The 22406-nt window shown below is 57.6% G+C and overlaps 1 protein-coding gene across 2 annotated transcripts in view; it reads left to right on the forward strand.

Moving 5' to 3' along the window:
* Positions 1-17930, forward strand: part of NHEJ1 (non-homologous end joining factor 1) — a 42705-nt gene extending 24775 nt beyond the window's left edge. The window contains exons 6-8 of one of the 2 annotated variants that reach the window (XM_086896959.1): positions 16724-16917; positions 17088-17191; positions 17485-17930. In XM_086896959.1, coding sequence (XP_086753085.1) covers positions 16724-16917; positions 17088-17163 — 270 coding nt within the window. In that variant the 3' untranslated portion in view covers positions 17164-17191; positions 17485-17930. The remainder of the gene's footprint in view (positions 1-16723; positions 16918-17087; positions 17192-17484) is intronic. The other variant, XM_086896958.1, reaches the window with a different exon arrangement.
* The last annotated feature ends 4476 nt before the right edge of the window (positions 17931-22406 follow it).

Here is a 22406-nt window from a genome sequence, read left to right on the forward strand (position 1 = left end):
CAGAAATGGAAGCCTTATCTGGTATCACAGGGACATCCAGGCTGGGGCAGTCTCTGGCCTGGCTCCGTTCCTCTGAGGGTAGAAGGGGGCAGTGAAGCCCACAGACCCTGTTTCTCTCTCCAGCTGCAGTATCCTTCTATCCCCAGTTCCCCTTTCTCCATCCCTGGTGTTCCCTGCCCAGCTCCATGAACATCCCCAGACACTACTGTGTGTAGGGCCAGGGCTTCCACGACAGCTTTTAGGTATGCAACTATAGCAACCTCTTCTTCTGCTCAGGTCAAGTGCCCACAGTTGGGACCATGTCACTCATGGAGTCTCAGAGCACCCACTGAGGAGGAAGAGGGGAAGGGGCAGGGGTGATGAGGACACCCCTCCTGCAGTGGTCTCCAGGCATCTGGCTCCGCTCACTCCTGGCCAGCTCTCTAATAGCTCCCCAGCTTTCCTTTCTAATGAGGCTCTAATTGGAAGCCGGTTGTGCTTCCCTTCCCCTCCTCTCAGAGCTCTCCAGTCCCAGTGCTGCAGGGTGATTAAGCTGAGGTTTTGGGTTTTTTTAATATGGCAGAATTATTTTGGAAGGGCCAGGATCGTTACATGACGGGCTTCTTGAAAAACCCCAGGCTTCGCCTTTCAGACGAGGCCTTTTCAAGTGGTTTTGCACAGTACACGTCTCTGGGCAGCGACCGTCTCGAACAGTTACTGTTAATTATAGATGCCTCTTTCCCGCTCGCCCATTACTCAAAGGATTTTTGTGTGTTTTAACAGTGTTTTACATCAGCCTGAATAAGACTCTATTCAGTATTTCCAAGAGCTGGAACTTGGGCATCCCCTGCTGTATGTGTCGTGCTCTCCTCCCTGCATCCCTGGGGCCAGACACCAGGCAGCCAGCCTGGGCACAAGCCTTCTTCTCACTGCCCAGCCAGTGCATGCACTGCTCTGGGTGCAGCAGTTGTGCCTGCTGCATGCACAATCTCTTGGCAGCCTTCTCCTGGAGTCAGCGACAGCCTCAGGCACAATCGTCCCATCCTGGTCTCCTTGGCATGTGCAAGGTCATCTTCTGGCTGGTGTGTTCCCCTTGCATTAACACAGTAGCCGGGGCTGTTCCCCAAGTCCTCCTTCAATGCCAAAATATTCAACAGCAACTTATTGCACTAATGTCCTTGACAACGCTCTTGTCTCCCATGCCACCTGATTTGTACCCTCTGCCTTCAAAAGCCACCATTTATTCCAGCCTGCCTCCTGTGTTTAACCTTAGGTGTAGGCTGTGATAAGAGATTGCATCTTCTCCCATGACAGCCAAGCTGGTTTCGCTGTCCTCCTTTTGGAAACATCTTGTCCTAAGTATTTTCCCATTCCCACTGCAAACCCCAGATGCTCAGCTGGGCATGCTGGTTCCTTTGGAGTGCTCTGGTGGGTTTGAGGCGGGTGATTTCCCACTGCAGAGCAATGCTGTACCTTCTCTCCAGCTGCAGACTGGTGTTTCTGCTCCTGAAGCATTTCCAGATGAAGAACCAAGCCCTGGGCTCTGGGTCTCTCTTGAGAGATGGGAACCCCCCCCAGGCTGTGCTGAGCACTCTACAGAGGGGGCACAGACTCGTGGGCAGAGCCACCTGCCCAAGTGCTGGGCAGCTGGGCTTGGCAGTGGGTGCCCCTACCACAGTGAACCTTTAGTGAATGCAGAAGTCTAGAAGGGTTGGAAGATAAGAAGCAGCATCAGGACTGTTCTGCTGACAAATTTCACAAGGCCAGAGGTGACAAGAGCTTCCCCCGTGTCCCCTGTGAGCTCCTGGCTGCTCCCCCAAGAAATCACAAGTTGGAGGGAAAAAGTGGATCCTCATGCTCACTATCCATCCTCCTAAAGGCTGTAGTGGGGACTGGAGATGGTGGGGGGGCATCTGGGAATTCAGTGGCATTATTAGGGAGAGCCCCATTTAGGGAAGGGGGGGATGTGCCTTTGCAGGATGTGCCTGCAGCCCTCACCTCCTCCACCTCAGCGTACAGGGCACTGTGGTCAGGCCCATTTATAAAGCTGGTAAATATATTGGCAGAGTTTGTGTCCCCTCCAAAGGTCAATATTTGTGCAGAGTTTAATTTTAACTTAACAAGCAGTTGTTTGCAGAGGCTGCCCTGTTTGTGTGTGTGTGTGTGTATGTGTGTGTGTGCTTCCCCACTGATCGATGCCCGTGGGGAGGAGTGTGAGTGGCTTGGGTGTGTGCACTGACTCACTGGGATGCACAGGGGGTCGGTGACACTTCCCGCTCCCAGAGATGCTCCGGATGCAGGGGCAGCACTATGTGGTCCAGAAGATAAGGTCCAGGGTCTGTGGCCAAGTCTATAAATGCAACCCACAAACCTCTCCGGGAGGTGACAGCAGGCAAAATGCGTGGCTCCAAACAGCAGCCAATGGGGACAGTGGCTTTCCCAGCCTGTTCTGACCGGTGCCCTGGGCTTGCTACAGGCAGCCCTGCAGCCGCACAGCCCCCAGCCTTGCCCCTTCTGAACCCGTGTGGCTTTTGTGGCTCTCGTCCTTGTTCTGGCAGTATGGGTCTCCCAGCTGAGCACATTGTTCAGGCTGGTTCCAGGGCTCTTCCAGTGCCACTGCCCATGGAGTTTTATACCCCCTGTCCACCCTCCCACCCCACCAGGTAAGGCAAAGCCACATCCCACATGCACCTGCAACACCTCACTGAGGCTGGTGCCTCTTCTTTGAGAGGTCTAGAGCCAAAGTGCCCCTGCGCTGGCAGGGAAGAGGGGTGAGGTTCTGGCCTGGTCTGTGCCCAGGCACCCACGGCTTTTGCTTCTGCTACTCCCAAAGCTCCTCTAGCTGAAACGCCAGGCTGTGCTTTACCCAGGGGCAGGTCCCCTACCTGGGGACAGCCAGTGTGCCGCTCATTCACTCCAAGCATCTCATCCCTTGGAACAGAGGCCAGGATCTCTCAGGTGCCTGCGGTGCATCCTGGCATCCTGGGGCAGGATAGATCAACAAGCTGGATCCAATACCTCCCCCCAGCCCATCTTGCCCAGAGTACAGAATGTGTTGTCTGTGGGAAAACAGGAGAATAACAGTGGGAACAGCTCTGGCTTGCAGGAGTTTTTCCAGGAGCCTAGGGGCAGGAAGGGGGGTGCAGCTGGGGGAGAGACAGAGAGGACAGAGCCCACCATCCCCACAGTGTGGCTGCTGAGGCTCCGTGTTTTGCAGCCTGCCTTGTGGGCGCTGAGGTTTGGTTTCCTTCTCTCTACTCTTTTCCTCTTCCTCGCCAGGCCCCGGGGCTGCTGACTGACCTCAAAGGGAAAAGCAGGCTCCAAGGGACGGCAGCAGGGATGGGCAGGGGTAAACACGGGACTGGGGCTGGCCAGGCAGTGGGTGATGGAGGTGAAGTCATGGCGTGACGTCAGCCCTGTGGCTTTGGGGACAGCCGTGGTTAGGCTGCTCAAGGAGGGGCTGCTGTTTTTCTGCAGCTCTGCCGCTTGCTCCTGGTGCCCGTCTAACTTATAAACTTTAATGGCCAGTTTTAAAGGTTCCTGCCATGGGCACCTTGTTGCCAGATTTAGGTTTTTAATTTGGAAACTTTCCCCTCTGTGGTCAGAGGAGGAAGGACTCGGGTCCGCTCAGGGCCAGTCATCAGGACACGCGGGTGCCAAGGAGACAGTCCAAAAGGACCGTGCTGTCGTCACTGGTGTCGGGACAGGGTTGGCCACGCATGGGGCAGACAGGCTGGAGGAGCCCCCTGGTCCCCTCCCGCTGCCCACATATTGGTGGAATAAATTTAGCTCCTCCTCTGCTGCTGGCCGGGGGAGCACCGTCAGCTGGCACCTGCTCCCGATCAGCCCAGCCGTACCCCTGAGCCCCAGGGGTCACCGCAGCGCTGGGCTGTGTGGGCAGCGTTCTCATCCTGCAGCCCTTGGGGGACACCGGGGGCCACAAACCTCAGCTCGCGGGGGCGACTGTTGGGCTACAGCCACGTTTGCTGCCACAGGTGCCAGCAGAGCTGGGCTTAGACACAAAGCCGGGGTTAGACAGAGCTGGGGCTAGGTACTAGAGATGGGATTGTGCTCAGAGGAATGCCTGGATGTACTGCTTGGCAGGAGGAGAGCATGCAGGGCCAGCTCTATGGGAGATACCGAGGGCATGGCACTGCTGCTCTTCCTCCTCTTCCTCATGTCCCACCTTCCCTGAAGCCCTTTGGCAGCTCCTGTGAGGTGTGGGTTAGCAGAATCACATTTCCCTACTGCAAACTCAGCTCTCCTCTGCCTGAAAAGACTCAAAAACCTTTGCGATGCCCAGGAGTTGTTTGGTGCTGGGTCGTGGGGTGAGACCTTACCCTTTACATTCAACAAGGAAACCAGCCTAGAAGCTTGATGGGAGCCTCCCCACCATCTTTCCACCCAGCCCTGCGGAGAACAGGGACATCTTACCCCATCAGCTGCAGCCACCTGGGGTTACTAACAGTGGCTCCAAAGAGTGACCATGGCTTGGCTGTGTCTCTCCTTGTCACCAGACTGGTGTGGCAGGGTTTGTCCGCACATTCATGCTGTACAGGCTGGTTGTCTGAGAGCACTGCATGAGGGTTGGTCCTCCCAGTGCATGCTGATGTGTTCATGCTGTGATGGGCTGGATCAGAACCCGCCCTGGAGCATCTTAACTACCAGGAGGGTCCAGGACTTTGCTGGGGGTCTGGGGAGCTGAATGGCAGACAAGGTGGCTGGCTTGGCAAAAGTCTGCACCCCGGGGGTTGAACCTCCCCAGGGTGGGCACCCAGAGCCCTATAAACAGCACATGAAGCCAGAGAAGCAGAGGAGTGGCCCTGGTTTACCAGAACTTTCATACCATGGCTTTCAAGTGGTTCCCCTGCCTCTTCCCCATGAGCCAGTGGCACATCTGCACCCAGCCGGCTGCCTCCAGCGCTGTGCCACGTGCTCTGCGGCCAGAGCTGGAGCTGGTGCCACGTGCCAGCCCTGGAGCAGCCCTGCTGTTGCCAGCCCTGTAATTGATTCCTGCTCTCCTGCACGGGTGGAGACTGCAGATGCGTAGCCTGCTAGGAGGCAGTGGGCTGTGGGCACCAGCTGCAGGAGCCAGCATGAGCAGAGTGAGGAGCATCCCAGTCCTCGCCTTGGCTCTGATGTCGACATGAAGAGCTGCCTTTTGAGCTTCCAGGTGTTTGAAGAGGTTCTCTGCCAACCTCAGTTCCTGGAGGCAGGGCATTTGAGGGAACCCTGTTCCCTCAGTTTGGGGCTGCTGGAGGAGCTGGGGTTATTGGGCAGCAAAGAAGGAGCTCCTTGACTACGTGATGGCAGCTGATGGCAGAGCAGGGTGGGTCTACAGAGGTCCCTTGTTATTCCCCCGAGCCTACAGAAAGATCTGGCCATGGTGATGGCAGGGGTTTAAATTGAGGAGGATTTTGTGGCCTGGCACCATATAAGAGACAATATATTTGAGCATGTTATTGTGAATAAGGTTGAAGATAGACCAATTTTTAGACTGGAGGGTAATGTTGTTCCAGGAGAGAGAGACTGCAAACAGATGAAATTTTATATGAGCACAGGGCAGCTGGAATCAGAAGTCCTTGGCACCTTGTTTTTCAGTTCTGCTGCTGACAGATAGTGCTGCATGGAAGAAAACACTGAGAAAAATAGGGATGAAAATGGTGAGGCTTTTAAAAAACACTGTATTTAGCCAAAGGGCACGGTTTTGCTGTGTGGAGATGGCAGGGGTGAGTGAACCCTTCTGAGCAAGGTAAGCATGAATGGAGAGAGTGATGTGATGAGTGGGCAGGAGGGGGGAAAAGAAGCAGATGCCAGAGATGAGGAGGTCTTTGCTCCTCATTGCCCAAGGGGGAGTGGTGAAGCTCCGAGCATCTCTCCCAGACCAAGCTGGGATCCCTGCCCTTGAAGCCAAGGAGCAAATTGGGCTGCAGCAGCTGAACCTGGCAGGACAGAGATGAAGTAGGCTGCAGCAACAAGGGGAAATCTGCTTGCCCAGGTGGAGTGGCACAGCGTGGGGCAGGGTTGGGACCATGGCTCCCATCTCTCCCAGCCCTCTGTGCCCCCCAAGGTATCACCACAGGGACTCTGTCCCTCTCTCCAAGGGCTGAAAGGGTGAAGGTGCCCTGACAGAGTGTTTTATTTGCAGCAGGTGCCTGAAACCCAACCGTGGTGGTACAGCAATCCCTCCCCTCACCTGGAGATGAACCCAGCTTGAGAGACACGGCTGTGCAGGGTCAGGCCCTGCTGGTGTTGGAATTGTCCCTGCCATAACCAGAGCGTCTCCCTAGCAGCCTGATGGGCTGGTCCTGCCGCGGGAGACAGGCGCGTAATGCCTGATTTCACAGCACTGGCATGCTCTGTTTGACTGTGGCAATGATCTCTCCTGCCCTGTCCAGCCCTTGCCAGACCCCAACCTGCAGCTCTGTCAGCTGGGATTAGGTACAAGATTTGGGCTAAAACATCTTTGCTCTTGGCTGGAGCAATTACAGAGAGGGGAAAGGTCAGCCTGTCATCTCTGGAGATGGAGCTCCTGCCCTGCCACCAACCCATGTGTGGTGTTCACAGAACTGCCTTCAGCCCCCGCAGCCAGCACTGGGGTTTTATAAGCCCCACACAAAATAGGAGGGGGAAGGCAAAGATTTCCCTGTCTCTCTGATGCTGAGGTTGACCATGAGATGGGCATAGGTCCCTGGGTTGTCTGAAACAAACCAAAGGAATACTTGGAGAGAGGAACAGGAGCAGTCCATGCAGAAAGAGCCTCCCATTTGCTGTGTGCTCCCAAAGTGCTCCTTGCTGTGTCCAGCTTGTTCCAGCAAAGCCATGTCTGACAGGAGGAGCTGTTCTGTGGGATGGCTGGCAGCCTAGTGCAGGTAGTGCTAAGGGAGGCAGAGCAGGATCTGTAGCACTCTGGCAACCTCCAGCCTTGGACTTACGGGAGCACTCTATCTGTGTCTCACTATTGCGTAGTGCTGAGCCCAAGCCGAGGCTTCTTATCACCTCATGGCGAGGTGCACAGCCCTGGGCAGCCCTCCATGTCCCTGCAATCTTGCCCTCTGCCAAAGCACTGCTTCCTGCTTGTCTTGCTGGACCCTGGCTTTGTTGGCTGAGCTCGCTTAGCTTTAACAAAGTTTATAGCGCTGGAATGCAGAATGGCTGCTGGCCTCCCTCCAGCCTAAACATCCCCACCCCACAGTGCGACAGGCGCTGATAAGGGTGAGTGCCACAGCGGGCAGGTATCTCGTGCCCAGCCCGCGACCTTACAGCCACACGACCTTGAAGGTTGTCATTTATCTCACACGCGTGTGTGCGCGCGCACGCGAGCTGTCTCCCATCCCCGAGAAATGTTCTCCGCATCCCTGGTTTTCTCTCCAGGCCAAACCCACATGCACGTTGCCCGAAACCGACTCCGAACAGACTCCTTTGATGAGCAGGGCTTAAATATATATTTGGCATTCCAGCGGCAGCGTGCCGAGCGTGGCCAAGGGTGTGAAAGTGTTTGCTTGACAAACTCCGGGGGCTCTCGCCTCTCTGCTGGCTCTGGGGATTTGCAGGAGAGAAATATCAAGGAATTTTTCACCTCTCTGTTTTGTTTTGTGTTTTTATTTTGTTTTCCTTCTGCGAGTGCATTTTTAGCTCTGGTGAAAAGCCCCTGATTGACAGTCATAGAGACTGAGTCCCCTCTCTTTGCTGACACAGGGACAGCAGGAGCAAACAACCCAGCCTGGGCCCAGATGGGAGATAGAACAGCCCTGCGAGGCTTTCACTGAATGTGGGGGCTCCCATCTCCTCTCCACTGTCCCTGTCCCCTCCACAAGTCCAGTGCTGTCATGGACTGATTTGGGTACCAGCAGGATGGAGATGCCCCAAATCCTGAAGTCCCAGGCTGTGGTCTTCTCAGAGCTGGCTCTTTTGCAAAGACCTTCTCTCTGCTGAGGGCAGTGGGTTCCAGTCACCACTCAGCTGGCCTCAGAGAGCCCCAGCATCGCATTGTGGGGACACCCATTCCCATTGCTCCACCGAGGATTTCCCAGCCAGTGTCCCCATGTGCTGTGGCACCAGCTTGGTGTATGTGCTGGTCTCCAGCACCTTTGGGGTTGCAGAGGTGTTACCTTGTGCCTGTGGGTGGGGACATGGAGCAAATGGAGCAAAAGAGTGTCTCCATGGACAAGTTGCAGATGGACAAGCTGGCTGCTTGCAGCCTCCTAAAATGATGCATAGGAGGTGTGGGGAGCATGAAGTCAAAACCCTGAGCTTCACTTCCCACTCAGCTCCTTCTGGGCTGCAGCCATGATGGGGCAGGAAAGGCAGCTCCATTGCATTTCCATGTGACACAGGATCCATGGAGGGGCTGGGATGTGCAGAGCTGGAACCCTGGGCTTGGATGTGAGCCCAGAGATATCTTCTGCATGGGGAGGAGGAAGGCAAATCTTCCTCATCAGTCCAGCCACTGCATCCTGTACCTATGGAAGATGGGGAGGGGAGCCCTGGGGAGTGGATTTGGTTTCAGGGCCCATGTCTGCAGTGCCTGCCAGAGAAGACTGAGAACCTGGCTAACTCTTGGGAGGGGGCTGGGGGGGCTGCATCTGTGTGTTCCCAGCTGTCCCCAGTGTAATCCTTCATGAAAGAGAACCCTCTGCCCTGCTGCATCCCCATTTTCAGGTCACAGGGCTGCCTGATCCTAAATCACCTGCCACTCCCAGCCTGATGGATCACCATGGAAATAGGGGTGCCGCCCCCCAGACCAGAAGAAGGAAAGGGTCTGGGATCTGTGGGGCAGAGGTGCAGACTCTGGAGGCTGCAGGGCATGGGTTAGGATGTTGGTAGTCTGTGGGGAGAGGCTTGGTGCCCAGGGACTGCAGGGTAGAGGTTGGTACAGTTTTGCAGAGGGATTGGGCTGCTGTGAATTACAGCTGCTGGGAAGGGGATATCGAGGGATTGTGGAGCAGGGTTGGGGATCCTGGGGGCCCACGAGATTGGGGGCAAGCTGTGTCCCAGGGGCAAGGGCAGGCTTGGCTTGGGCTCCTGGAGGTTTCCTTCCTGGCCCACTGAAGAATCGCTGGCTTGTCTGAAGGATCATTGACCTGTGGATTTCCTGGGCAGCAAGTCCCTTTCATGTGGCCGCTTGCAAACTCTCATGACATCACCACGGGCTGCTCCTCCTGGAGACAAGCTCAGTGCTTTTTAGGGTTTTGCCTTCCCCCCGCCCCAGCCTGTGTGTTTTGGCCAGGGGGGACCCGGCGAATCACGTCCAAGAGCAGCCACTCTGGCAGGGAGATGGTGTGCAGGGCTGGGGGGCAGGGAGAGGGCAGTGTGTCCCCCCCGTTTTGAATAAACATGGGCTGGCCAGGGATGGAGGGGGCTTTTCCAGCCCGCACCACACCCCGGGGGGCTATTTTTTGCCATGAATGAAAGGGCTGTGTGCTCACAGGGCAGGCTGGCCTCCTGCCGCTGCTGCTGTGCATGGAGAGTTCTCTTGACACTCAATCCTGTGCCTGGCTGGGGACCAACATCTGCACTTGAGCACAGCTGGGCACTGCCCGTGGGACACCTGGGTACCTGGAACAGCTGGGCACTGCCTGGGGGGACACCTGGGCACCTGGCACAGCTGGGCACTGCCCGTGGGACATCGGGCCACCTGGTACCAGCTGGGCACAGCCCAGGGTGCCACCAGCAGGCTGCCATGCCTGGGAAACACAGTCTGTCACAGAGCAAGGGGAAGTGATGGTGACTCAGTGGCTATGCCAGCAGCAGTGCCAGGGCTGCTGGGGCATGTTGGACCCAACCCTACTGGGGCCATGTGCCTGGGGACCTGCCTGAGGCAGCTCAGCAGTAAGCCCTGCTGCCCCCCTGCCCCACACAGAAATGCTTCCTGATGCAGTTTCGGGTCACAATGGGGCAGCATCCCCAGGGGCTGCCCCTAGGGCTGCACCCCTACTTGGGAGGTGCTGCAAAGCCACAAGGGTGGAGCAGCTGCCTCCTGCTCAACCTTGGTCCTAAACACACCCAGATTCCCCCCAAAAGCCCCTAATCCCACCTGGCTCAGCACCAGCTTCCTCTCTGTGCCCTGTTAGCTCAGCTAATCCCTTGTGTGCCAGGTTTAGGGATATACTGGGTAAAGTACTTCCATGGTTGCCCCCCTGTCATCTCCAGATTTTGTTTCTCAAGGAGTATGAGGGCTACTTTGCCAGTTCCCAGCCCTGACCCTGACCCACATTCCTGTGTCTCTGCCAGCCTCAGTGCCCCACAGGTCCCAGGGGACCCATGAGTGCTTGTTCCTGTGAATGAGTGGCCTGTCCTCGATGGGTGGAGCCGAGGTGCTGGATCCCACCCTTCGATGTTCCTTATCGCCACACAGCATCCTTGTGATTCACCAGGTGTGGTTCCCTTTCCATCACCCCACTTTGCAGGAAGTTTCCTGGCCAGCCCCCCATGGGCTCTGTGCAATAATAACAAGCTGGGATGAGCTGGCTGGCCTTCCTGAGCAAGCCTACAATAACAGACCAGTGCAATGTGTCCAGCTTTCCTGAGCAGACAATAATAAACCCGCATGAGCTGGCACACTTTGCGGAGGAGCCCTACAATAATAAGCCTGGATGATGTATCCATATTCACCGAGGCAGCCTAAAATAACCAGTGTGAGCCACCCAGCTTCCTCACAGATAAGTGGGGTCACTGAGCTGTCACTCTGGGAGAGGAGGCATAGTGGCCACCAGGTCTCTATGTCTGCTGCTCTTGACCCAGGAGAAGGCAGCCTGTGTCAGTGATGGGTCAGGCCGGTAGAGGTGAAGGCCATAGGTACTATCAGCCTGTGACCACCTTCCTGGAAGCAAGTCCTCACTAATCCTGGCATGCTGGGATCTGCTACACTTCAGGGCATTCTTCTTGTCCATTTCACTTGTCAAACTGACACCCAGTGCCAGCTTCCCCAAAGGCTCTCCTGATGTCACCTTGGGCTGCTGGACAGGGGGACAAATGCCCATGGTCAAGCTGGGGGTGGCAGTGCTACACAGCTGCCACCAGACCCTGCACAGCGAGGCCCAGCATCTTCCAGCATTACCTAGCTGGAGAGGCAATGCTAGGCCGTGCCGGACACAGCTCTTTTCCAGGGAGTTTGTTGGCATTTGGGCAGGGGGAGGGTTTGGATACCCATGGGTTTGCTTGGCAGCATGGCAGGAGGGCCTGTTTCCAAATGGGATAGGGTAGAAATTGCCCACTGGGGCTGGAACCACTCACCCTCCACCAGGATCTCTGCCAAGCCCCAAGCAGCTCACGGTGGCTCGGTCTTCACATGACTGGGGAGGAGATGCTGCAGTCTCCTGCCCTACCTCTGCTCTGCCGCTGACCCTCCTTTCCGTGGGATTTATCCCTGCGCGTTGGATGCAGGAATGAGTGGGCAGGGCAGACACAGAGCCCCCCCAGCATCCCTTCGTGGGGGGAACCAGCATCCACCCCGGCGTGGCGGCGGCACAATGCAGAGCCCCCGCTGCCACCACGCCCCTCCGCTCGGTGTCTGCGAGAAAGGCTGTAACCCAAGCCACAAAAACAGCGCAAGGAGAAAAGAAAAGGGTATTGAGCGGCGGGGCTGCTGCGGTCGCCGGCCAGCATAGACTGCTGGTTGTTAAGCGAGTGGCTCGCTTGCAAAGGCTGCCTTGATGAAGTGTGAGACAGCACTTACGGAGGGACGCGGGCAGGCATTCTCGCTCCATCTTCCGCTCACAGTGCCGCTCTTTATGTGCCTGACATTTGCTCGCTGGAAAGGCCCCTGAAGTCAGAGGGAAAGGAAAACATTGCCGGCAGCAGGGCCGGAGCGGTGCTGGGAGGAGTGCTGTGCCATGCCGGGCCGGGCTGGGCTGGGCTGGGCCGGGCTGGGATGCTCCTCTGTCCCGGCCTCACCACCCGCTCTTCCCCGGGGTGACCCCTTCACCTCTCAGCAGCTCTCCGGCTGCCTTCCCCTGCCGGCACTGCCGCTTCCTGCCAGGTGTGCTCAGCCTGGCTGCCTGCCTGAGAAACCCTGGCCTTGCTGCCCGTGCCTGCTCCAAGGGCGGGCTGGCAGCACCACCAGCTCTCCTTACTGCTGCTGCTGCTGCTGCTGCTGTTGCTGCTGCTGCTGCTCTGCTGCTGCTCTGCTGCTGCTGCTCTGCTGCTGCTCTGCTGCTGCTGCTGCTGCTGCTGCTCTGCTGCTGCTCTGCTGCTGCTGCTGCTGTTGCTGCTCTGCTGCTGCTGCTGCTGCTGCTGCTCTGCTGCTGCTCTGCTGCTGCTGCTGCTGCTGCTGCTGCTGCTGCTGCTGCTGCTCTGCTGCTGCTGCTGCTGCTGCTGCTGCTGTGTGTCCCCTGGGAGTGCATGACAGGGGGGATGGAGACAGTGACAGTGCTAGCTCAGAGCTGGTCCTTTCGCCACCTGCTTCTGGGGTATGCAGTGTCCCACGTATTGCTGCAGCCTGGTGGGGGGGTGGAAGTAGATCTAAGGTCTGGAGGAGCATCAGTGGTCAGTGTAGGACATCTCGGGGTGCCTGGAGGTGGCTCTGTCCCCAGGGAGAGAGTCATTGCACCACAAGGGAGCTGGGGCAGGAAACTGGGCTGATGTGGCCTGTTTCATCCCAGGGAATAAGCACCCCCTTTCCCTGCCCTTCATAGCAGCTGGAAGGGGACAGTTCAACCCTCTCCATCTATTCTCTTGCAGACAGATACTCTGCTGCTGGTAGAGGACAGGCAAGCATGTCTCTGGATCCCAGAGGAGGTCTCTCCCTAGCCTGACTGGCATAGTCGATCAGAGATGCCCAGCACAGATCCAGTAAGCCATTCCAGCCCCATTCCCAGAAGCATGCACAAAGCTTGTGGCACGGTAGAGTGCCAAGGGCAGCCTGGCTATGAGGCACAGGAATGCACCAGCCATGGAGCCCTTCCCCTGCCCACCATCAACTGCCACAGCAGCACCAGACTTCATCCATGGCAGTGTGGCAGCAGCTGTGCCCAGTGCCAGAGAGCCAGTCTGCCATTCCTGGTCTGTCACTCCACCACGCTGCTTCCATGGAGTCCGCTGGCAGGGGCAGCCTGGGGAAGCCATCCTCCCCCTTGGGGCACACCCCTTGGCTCCAGCCCTGGCAGGAATTATTAAGTGTGCCCCTGTGGAGCATGTGCTGAGGCTGGCCACGGGAATGTGGGCAGATCTGACATACAAGCCACAGCAGCCAGGCTGTAATTTCCAAACAGGCCCCATTCGCTCTGTTTTCCAGTTAAAAATATATTAAAAAATAGGAATGTGGGATTTGTAGTGAAGAATGTTGGTAACCGCTTCGAATGTCTGGTGTGATAATGAAAGGGTCAGTCCCCAGCTTTGAGCATGACCGATTTAGACTCTGGTGCTTGGCAGTGGCGCGGGGGCCCAGCATGATTCAGCCTGCCTGCAAACCCATCCTGGGCCAGGGAAAGGTGATGCTCCTGTGCTGGTGGCATGGTGCTGGGCTGGGTGATGTGCCCCTTCTGCTCATACTGTCAAGAGGACATCCAGATTGCTGTCCCTTTTGGCCCCTCGAGAAGAGAGTCTGGGCAGGGGGTGGGTAAATGCAGAATGCCTTGGAGATAAATTTTGTACCCTGCCCACCACTGACCCTGCTGCGTCTCTGCACTGGGGTGCAGCCCCACAGCAGAGGCCTCTGGGCTGGGGGTCACTAGCGAGGCTGCAGCCCAGCTCCCCCTGAGGTGCCCCTCCACACGGTGGGGCTGTCAGTGAGCTCACAGTTTGCTCACTGAGGTTGGGCACCTGCCCCCCTGTGCTGGGCACCCCCCCTTCCCCAGTCACAGTTCAGGGTGTGCTGTGGAGTCTCCCGTGCCGCTACCGCAGCCTTGAGTCCCTCCTGATACTGGGGCATCCCACTTGGCCTTGTGGCCAGGTAGTCATAACAGGCCAGACAAGCCATGCCAGCTCCAGAGGCATCACTCCCTGCTGCCTGGCGACTCGTGTGGGGCACCCCGGCCAGCACTCCCCCAGCTGCCAGCTCTCTGCTGCTCTCAGCTCCCCGGACCTCAGACATCATGTTTATCCTGGAGATGGGTAATCAGGGAAAAACAAGTCACCAGAGGCCAGGGCTGATGTTGCAGTGGGGACAACTTGTCTGCAGCAGGGTTCAGCGTCGGAATGGAGCAATGGGGCAAGGAGGAAGGGGAAAATCAGCTGTAGCCAGGGCTTCTCCCCCATCCAGCCCTTTAGGGGACACTTCGTTGTCCCTCTCAGCCTTCGAGGCCATCAGGTGGCCGGTGGCTGGCACAGCACGCTCTGCTCCCTGCTGAGTCATAGCTCTGCAGGGAAACGCTTCCAGCTCTGGTTATAACCCATTTCCCTCCGGGGCTGTGAAGCGCAGCCTCCCAGTCCCGCCGCGGGCCAGCTCCGGCCACCCCATGGCCCTGAGCCCGCGGGCTCCAGCCGCTGGGAAGGGCAGTGGCAGGAAGTGGCCGCTGACTCCCAAATTCCACCCTGGGCTTGCTGGAGCTGAGCCCTTCCCGCAGGCGTGGGCAGCAGGTGCCCTGCACCTGCAGACCCCTGTGCCACCCCGGATGCCAAATCCCCTCGGTGGTGCTGGGCACTCTTCTCCCACTGCCTCCCCAAGGTGCCACCTCAGTGGGTGGGTGTGTGATGCTCTTGGGGACACTAGGTGGCTGCCAGGATGGTTTACCCCATCTCCAGGGACGCCATGGGGACACTGTGCTGGCTCTGGGCAGCTGGGGCTGAGCACTGAGTGAGCAGCTGCCCTGCCAGATCCTTGCTTGAATGCTGTGAAGCCTGAGGAACCCTGGGGCTTGGGGCACATCCCAGGTGCCATCCTGGATGGGTTGGAGCAGAGGGGATTGGGCAGCACCCTGCACCCCTGCCCCATTGCCCTGGCATTCCCCAGGCATGCACTGGTGACAGAGAAAGGGGGTGAGTGCCATAGTAGTGGCACCCAGAGCTGGCCAGCTCTGCAGGGGACTCTCCTGCCCTCCTGGGGCACTGACCCACGCAGTGCTATCTAGCACACTTTGCTCACTTCACTGCCATTCCTGACTTTCCTGGGAACTGCTGTTTGCTTTTCTCTGAATTATGACTCCAGCTTGTGCCTTTGATCTGGGTTGTGTCGGCCACCCGTGACCAGGCCCTCTTCTGCCTTTGAAGTGCAGTCACCTTCCCAGCCTTGGATGCTGCTTTTGCAACCTTGGGTGCAACCCTGGCTCTGTGGGGTGAGACATGCAGGGCAAGAACATCTTTGGGGTACCTGATGTGCTCAGCATTCCTCCTCCTCTCCGGAACCTGGTGATGAGCCAGCACAGCTAATGGCTCGGAGGCTGGGCAGTGAGGCATCAAGAGGTGTGCTCGCCCAGTACCAAGCAATCCCAGGGATGCTGGTGGGATACTGGCAGCAGAACATTGCTCCCTCCGGTGGTAATGAGCAGGGACAGAGGAGGTGATCTGTATAGCAGCTGGTCAAAAAGCAGATGCCAGTGCCATGCATTTCCTACAGCCAAAGGGCCTTTCATGCCTGTGAAAGCAGAAGAGATGCAACCTGCATGGAAAGTGTCTGTCTGGGCACCAGCCAACCCGTCCTGGTATCAGCCCTATCCTGTCACCCTGTCTGGCAGGGAGCAGTGAGGAGGGCTCAGCCTACCTATTCTGCCACTGGGAAACTGGGGTCAAGCTTTGGACTCTGGCCTTGAGTGGGTCTGAGCGTCCCCATCCCCTCCCCACTTTCCTGGCCCAGAGAGGATCCTACCTTATCTGTTACACTTTGTTCTCCTGCTGTCTGGGTGTGGAGCAGGGCAGAGATTAGTGTGTTCAGACCTTTGACACACACACACACACACACACACATGCACACACACACACAACCAGCCATGCATGCACCCGCAGACACACTCATCTGCACACTGCTGCACGCACAGTCCCTACGCACGTCATCCTGCTCACACTCAGCTGCACTTGTGGGCCCACACTGTGCCCCCTGCAGCACCCCCTCCGGGGCACATACGCTTTTCCCCATCCCTGTGAGTGTTTGTTTGAGCACTGTGAGCTATGTTATGTTCCCAGTGGAGTGTGGCGCTTCCTCAGCCTGCCAAGATCTCTCATGTGCATCAGCATGGCCCAGCTGGAAAGGTGGCATCCCACTGGCACGGGGTGCAGGCAGGAGGAGGGGGGGCTTCCCGTGTCAAGTCTGGAGGGAATAAAAGTGTGTGCAGGGAGGCAAGAGCTGTTCTGGCAGATCAGGAGCAAACCTGGGCATCCCTCATCTCACTGTCACATCGTTTTCACTTTCTGTGCGGCCACCGGAGATGCCGTGTTCTGGAGGCTGTGGTGGGCTACCTGTTCCCACCTCTTGCTAGGTCATTTCCCTGTCCATATTCACAGGCTGCAGCCTGTGCTGCTCCAGGCAGGCAAGCCACAGCCCTTCCAGAGCGATCTTATCTCCAGCATTTCACGAATGACCCAAAAGCTTCTGCAGTCTGCCTCTCAATGGGAAGGCAACCCACTGTCCAGAGCAGGGGTGTGTGTGTGTGTGTGTGTGTGTGTGTGTGTGTGCACAGCTGGGAGCAGCCACATCCCACCCAGTGCCAGAGCTGCCTGTTCCCACAAACTGCTGCAGTCCTGGGGTGAAACAGATGTAGCCTGGCAGGCAGAGGGGGCACAGCCCCTTCTCTGCCCCACAGCAGCACCATGGCAGGGTGACCTGGCAGGTGATTTCCTGGCAGGGTGATGGTGCCTCTGCTTTCTCCCACAGACCCTGCCCCGGATCTGCGGTGCGGGAGAAGGGCAGGCGTTTGCCTCTGCTCTGCAGCAGCTCTACACTGCAGTGACACAGCAGGAGGCCAAGCAGGCTCGGAAACGGCATTGCTCTGGTGAGGAGCTCCTTGGCTGGGCATGGGGAGCATGTGATGCAGCTGTCCCCTCAACTGCTGAGCCCCATATCCTGGGGTAAGAGAAGTGTGGCCCCAGGTGCAGCTCACTCCATGCAACAGTCTCCCCCTTTGCTTTCCCCCCCCATGGGCTGGGCTCACAATCCAAGCACAATTCCTGGAGTGGGTTTGGGCAATGCCCCATGCCCCTTTATCTTAATCCCAAATTGCATCTTTTTCTGGTACCAGAGGACAGCGTGGATACAGCACCCATTGCAGAAACCACGGAGCACCCCCATCCACCTGCTCCATCCCAGGAAGATGAAACGACATCTTCCAGCGAGAGAACCTCGGTGAGTGCAGCTCTAGGAAGTCTCCTGTACCAAAGGCAGGATGGGGCCCACATCTCCTTTCCCTCCTCTCATCCAAGCACTGTGCCCATCCAGGATGGGCTAGGAGTCTCAGCTTGGTTCCTAGCCCATTCTACCCCATGCATCCTGACTGGGGAGTGTGTGATTGCACGTGTTGCACTGCATATTTTGCAGTCCCACAACACGGATGACAGGAATGTCACTGCTTGCACGCTTGCACACATCCTGCATGACTCCCCAAGGTGAAACTGACACTGCCTCCTCTTTGTTTCCAGCCAGCCTCCTCCCCATCTCAGAAGCCCCAGCTGCCTGCAGCCAAGGCCAAGCCAAAGAAGGCAAAAGGGCTCTTCAGCTGAAAGATTGCTGAAGGCTCTGCTTCCCCCAGCATCCAAGAGATGGAGTGCAGAGCAGCCATTCATCGTCTGCCTCTTCTCTGCATCTCCTGGTGGACCCTACCCAGGTCACGGTCCCCTCCCAAGATGTCTTCAGTTGGGCAGATGGAACTCCTTTCTTCAACAGTGTTTCAGGAAACAGCTTTTCTAACTCTTCCCTGGTCCAGAGCTCGCCCAGGCTTCATCTCGTGGCAGAGCCAGTGCAAGACATGGGAGAAGTGGGAGGGATGCTGCCAGTGGGTGTGGGACAGCTGGGGCTCTGGCAGAGCCAAACTGTGGGGTTTGGCTGCTCTTGAGTGGGTTTTCAATAAAGGGCTGTGTCAGGGTGAGATTCCCTCTCTTGCTCTGTCCCACCAGGCCTATAGTGTCTAGGAAGGGATGTAACCTCTGGTGCTGCTGGGTCCCCCTCAGGCCAGTCCTGATGTCCCAGGGCCTTGCACTGACTCTGGACAGCGAGGTGACAGCAGCTCGTTGCTGGGCACAGCACACAGCTCCCAGCCATGCTGTGCCTCACCCTGAGCAGCAGTATGTGTTTTGGGGTGTGCACAAGAGGATGCCCAGATCATGGGGGCACAGCATGCTGAGTGGGCTGAAGCCCATGTTCTTGTCCCATACCAGGATACACACTGTGTGCTGGTGGCTGCAGAAGCAGGCTGGCAAAGGCCCTGGGTGGGCTGCAGAACACCCTACATTTGCAGGCAAGAGCACCATAGTTACTGGGCAGGTGATAGAGGGTTGATCCACACTTTGGCCTTCAAGGAGCAAGAGACAACCAACACTGAATGCTGCCAAGCCTGGGAGCAGCCCTGGAGCAGGTTACAGATGCTCCCTGGACACAAAACACCACTTCCATCACTTCACACTCCATCCATCCATCCATCCATCCATCCATCCATCCATCCATCCATCCATTCCTGCTCTCCTCTTCCAGCCCCTGAGTCCACATGCTTCCTGGGACCCCATTCCTGTGCCCAAGCCAGGACCCAAAACAGCAGGCAGAGAGCCAGGCAGCAGGCAGGCTGCAGCCAGTGGTTCTGCTCTCATGGGATGGGGACCCATGCCCCCAGCTGCCCTGGTCCCTGGGCTAGGCCAGCTGCAGTCATGCTGCCTGTTCTCCTGGGCAGCAAGGGGGAAACAAAAACATCCGGAGCAGTCCCTGTGTCTGTGGAAGGGGAATGAAAGGGCTTTTGCTGGGCCACAGCCGACCAGTCCCAGGGTGAGTGCAACCAGTTGCTTTTTATATTTCCTTTCTGAGGGAGCAGCATGCAGGGCAGGGTGGGTGGTGAGAAGGGAAAGCCATGGGATGGGGAGCTTGTGCCGACTGCCATAGCTCACATATCCTGCATTTTCCCATCTGCAAACATCTTATCTTGGCAGCTTTGAGTCTCCCTGCTGAGCACATGCCCCCGGAGAGGTCCTGCTACTATCTGAGGGGTGGGACCAGGGCAGCAGGAGCTTAGCAGCTTAACAGTTTCCTCTATCTTCTGTCACCAGGTTGTCCCCGGTGCAACCCCTGCCCCATCCATATGGAGTCCATCTCTGGCACAGGAGCTGTTCTGTTGTGAGCCTGGCTCCTCAGCTCCATGCTGGCTCTGGGGTTTCTTCTGTTCCCCCATGCCTGCCATCACATTCAGAAGGAGTGCTTATCACCTAGTGAGGGCATCTGGCTTGTCTGTCCCCTTTGGGTCTGGGGAGACATCACAGGGAGAGGCAGGGCTGAAACAATCCCGACCTGGCTGTGCCAGTGGCTGGTGTACTCTATAGGGGAGGAGTGGGTGGTGCAAACCAGCACCTGCACGCCTGGGTCATTCCTGTGAATTACTGTGTCTCTGCTTCTCCCTGGGGTACTCAGCTCAGGGAAGCCAGTCCCAGGATTGCTGCAGAGATGTTGCTCCTGAGCCCTGTCCTGCTGCAAAGTCTCTGGAGTGTCCAGCAGCCCTGAAGACCTGCAGCAGGGACAGATTCTGTTCCATTCACCCCTCTCCGAAGGCAAGGGGAGGTGGGGATGCAGGAGGATGGATGGGGGGTAAATAAAAGCAGGGGAGTGAAGGCAGTAGGAAAAAGAGCTTTGCCAATGTCCCCCAGGGAACCGCAGGGACCCTGGCCCTCAGGACTCTAGCTTGGGGTCACTGGTTCCTTCCTGGCCCAGGCTGTCGCCAGCTCCAGGGAATGTCACTACACATTGTCCCATCCTGTCCTGCTGGGGTCTCCTTCACTGTCCCCACCCCCTCCTCCCTGGAGCCAGCTGGATTTGAGCTCCCGACACACATTAAAGGCCACAAGTTCGGCCTCGGCCTCCATAAATTTGATTCCATAAATATTAGTTTTCGCAGGGTTTAATGAAGCCGTTATGCTGGGCACGGCCCAGCACCCCGACCCGTGCCCTTAATAAGGGCTCTGTGGCCTCGATTAAAGGGACCTTTCAATCGCTGTCAAGTATTTTTAGAAAAGGAAAAGAAAAAAAAAAAAAGAGAGAGAGAGAGGGAGAGAGAGAGAGAGAAGAAGACGACCAAGGCAGCGAATAGGGAGAGGAAAATCCCAAACCCGTCCAGTGCAAAAATAGAGAAATAGCACCACCTAGACTGCCTGGCTCGGCTCCGCCGCCCGCTCCCCCTGCGCAGCGCCCAGCTCCGGGCAGCCCTGGGAGCCCAGCAAGGGGTGTGCGGGATGCTGCGCTGCCGCTCGGGGCAGGGACAGTGGGATGCGGTGGTGGGGAGAGCCCGAGGGCAGAGGAAAGAGGCGCTGGTGCCCTGTCGGAAGGCAGGCAGGAGCAGTGTGTCCTGGAGTGCAGGCCAGGAGCCCTGGTGGTGCCTGAGAGCGAGCGAGTGTTGAGGGAAATGCCGTGTGATCCAGGGACAGATGTTGCAGCTCTCCCACCTCCACTGTAGCAGCAAGGGTCCCTTCCCATCAGTCGCCTTCCCCAGGCAGATTTCTCCCTCAAGCACTAGTTATCCTAACGCAGTCTCAGCCTGCAGCTGCCTCCCCATACACTCAGCTTGGCTCCTTTATTGTGCCTGATATCCCTGTCCCACTCGGCCCTGTGTGCCCGCAGGCTTTGCCGGGCAGGAGAACTGTCTGATGCTGGGAATGCTGCATGGAGAGGTGGTGGACTCTGCACCCAGCAACAGGGCACTGTCACTGCTTGCTGTGGCCAGAACCAATGCACAGTGCCACAGCCCCTGCATGGGCACAGCAAACCCAACGCCCTGTGGTCTAAGCTGGGCCTCCATAGGACGTGAATACTATTACCAGCAAGGGCAGGGCTAGGCTGCTTACTGTGAGCCTGGACCTGCTGGGAGGGGGACTGCGGCTTGTGCCACGCACACTGCATGCTGGCAGGCTGCAGAGGTTATTTGGAGGTCTGGGTTTGTGACATTGGCATTCATAGAGAACTTCTCCCTGGGGAAGTGCTGCAGCCTCCAGATGCAGTGCTATCCCACATCATCCTGCTTCACAATCTTGTGATGCTCAAAGTGGGAAGCTAGGCTCCTTTTCTTGGGAGTACAAACCACCTGGAGGATCCTGTGAATCTAGTCCAGGGTCCATAGGGTCTAATTTTCCTGGGCTAGTGATGCACAGAGAGTTGTGTTCCTTCTGCATCCCTGAAGAAGCCAGGGACAGGGGTGGAGAATGGTGCTGTGGTACATCCCCTGTGCTCTCTCTGATGATGCCCTTAGGATGCTCCAATGGAAGGATCAACCAAAGAAGTGTAGAAGTGGGGTGGCCTGGGGCTGCTGGTGAGACTCCCTAGCTCCATCATGTACAGGAGCAGTGGGACAGCTGCATCTCACCGTCCTGCTCAGTGGCAGGTCTTCACAGAGGCTTTGGGCACTGGTTTTGGATATGCAGTATGAAAACCAGTACAAAAACCTGATGGACCATGGCTACTGAGTATGGAAATCTGATGGAGAAACCTCTGGCCAGCTGCACTTTGATTGCAGGTCCTGCAAAGGAAATGGTCTGCCAGAGGCGTTAGATAGCAGCATCCCAAGTCTGTGGCTGATGCTGGCTCCCCAGCCTGCATCCTTCCTGCCCAGGTTGCTTGGTCAGCTGAGAGCAGCAAAGCCCTGCAGCCAGAGCTGGATGTCTTGCAGTGCTATTCCAACCTGGCCACTGTGTATCCCTGTGAGTGACCTGTGCCCTGCACTCAGGGAAGAGCTGGTGAGGGAACATCCCTGAGAGAGTTTGTGTGTGTGTGGGCATCCCAAGGCACTGCCTCACCTGGGAAGATCCTAGGGAACCAGAGGGTGTGCAAGTGGACCTGTGCAGGACCCCTCCCCGGCACACAGCTGGTGGAGAACCCGGGGGGGGGGGGGCCTTCAAACCCTCGCTCCTGAAATCAGGGTGTTATATTTACTTTCCCCTTTTGGCAGCTAGAAGGGGAAGCCCATCCCAGCCCCTCATTGTTGTCTCAGCGAGTTAATCAGATGCCATAATCCTGTTGTGGAAATATCGGGCCTCCCTGGAAACAATGGGGAGCGAGAATATTGTGGTTAAATTTCAACCAGCTGCCTCCCTGCTCTGTTTGATCCCCGCCCGCAGGCCCGGGCCCCTGGCGAGCAGGCGGCGCGGCGGGGGCCGGAGCCCCGGGGGTGCCACCCCGAGCCCACTCGGCCGCAAGGGAGCCCCCGCAGGACGCCCCGCCAAGGGGGGCGAGGGGTGTGCGGCGGCCCGGGCGCGCCTTGGGGCTGCCCCGGGGGGCAGGTGGCGGCGGGCACCCCCGGCGGGGTGGGCTGCGGGGCTCGGCAGGGGGGAGGAGGCTGCGGGCGGCCCGGGGCAGGTTCCACGGGGAGGAGGCGAGAGAG

Source organism: Cyanistes caeruleus, chromosome 7, assembly GCF_971803275.1.
Source record: "Cyanistes caeruleus chromosome 7, bCyaCae1.hap1.1, whole genome shotgun sequence".
Taxonomy (NCBI): domain Eukaryota; kingdom Metazoa; phylum Chordata; class Aves; order Passeriformes; family Paridae; genus Cyanistes; species Cyanistes caeruleus.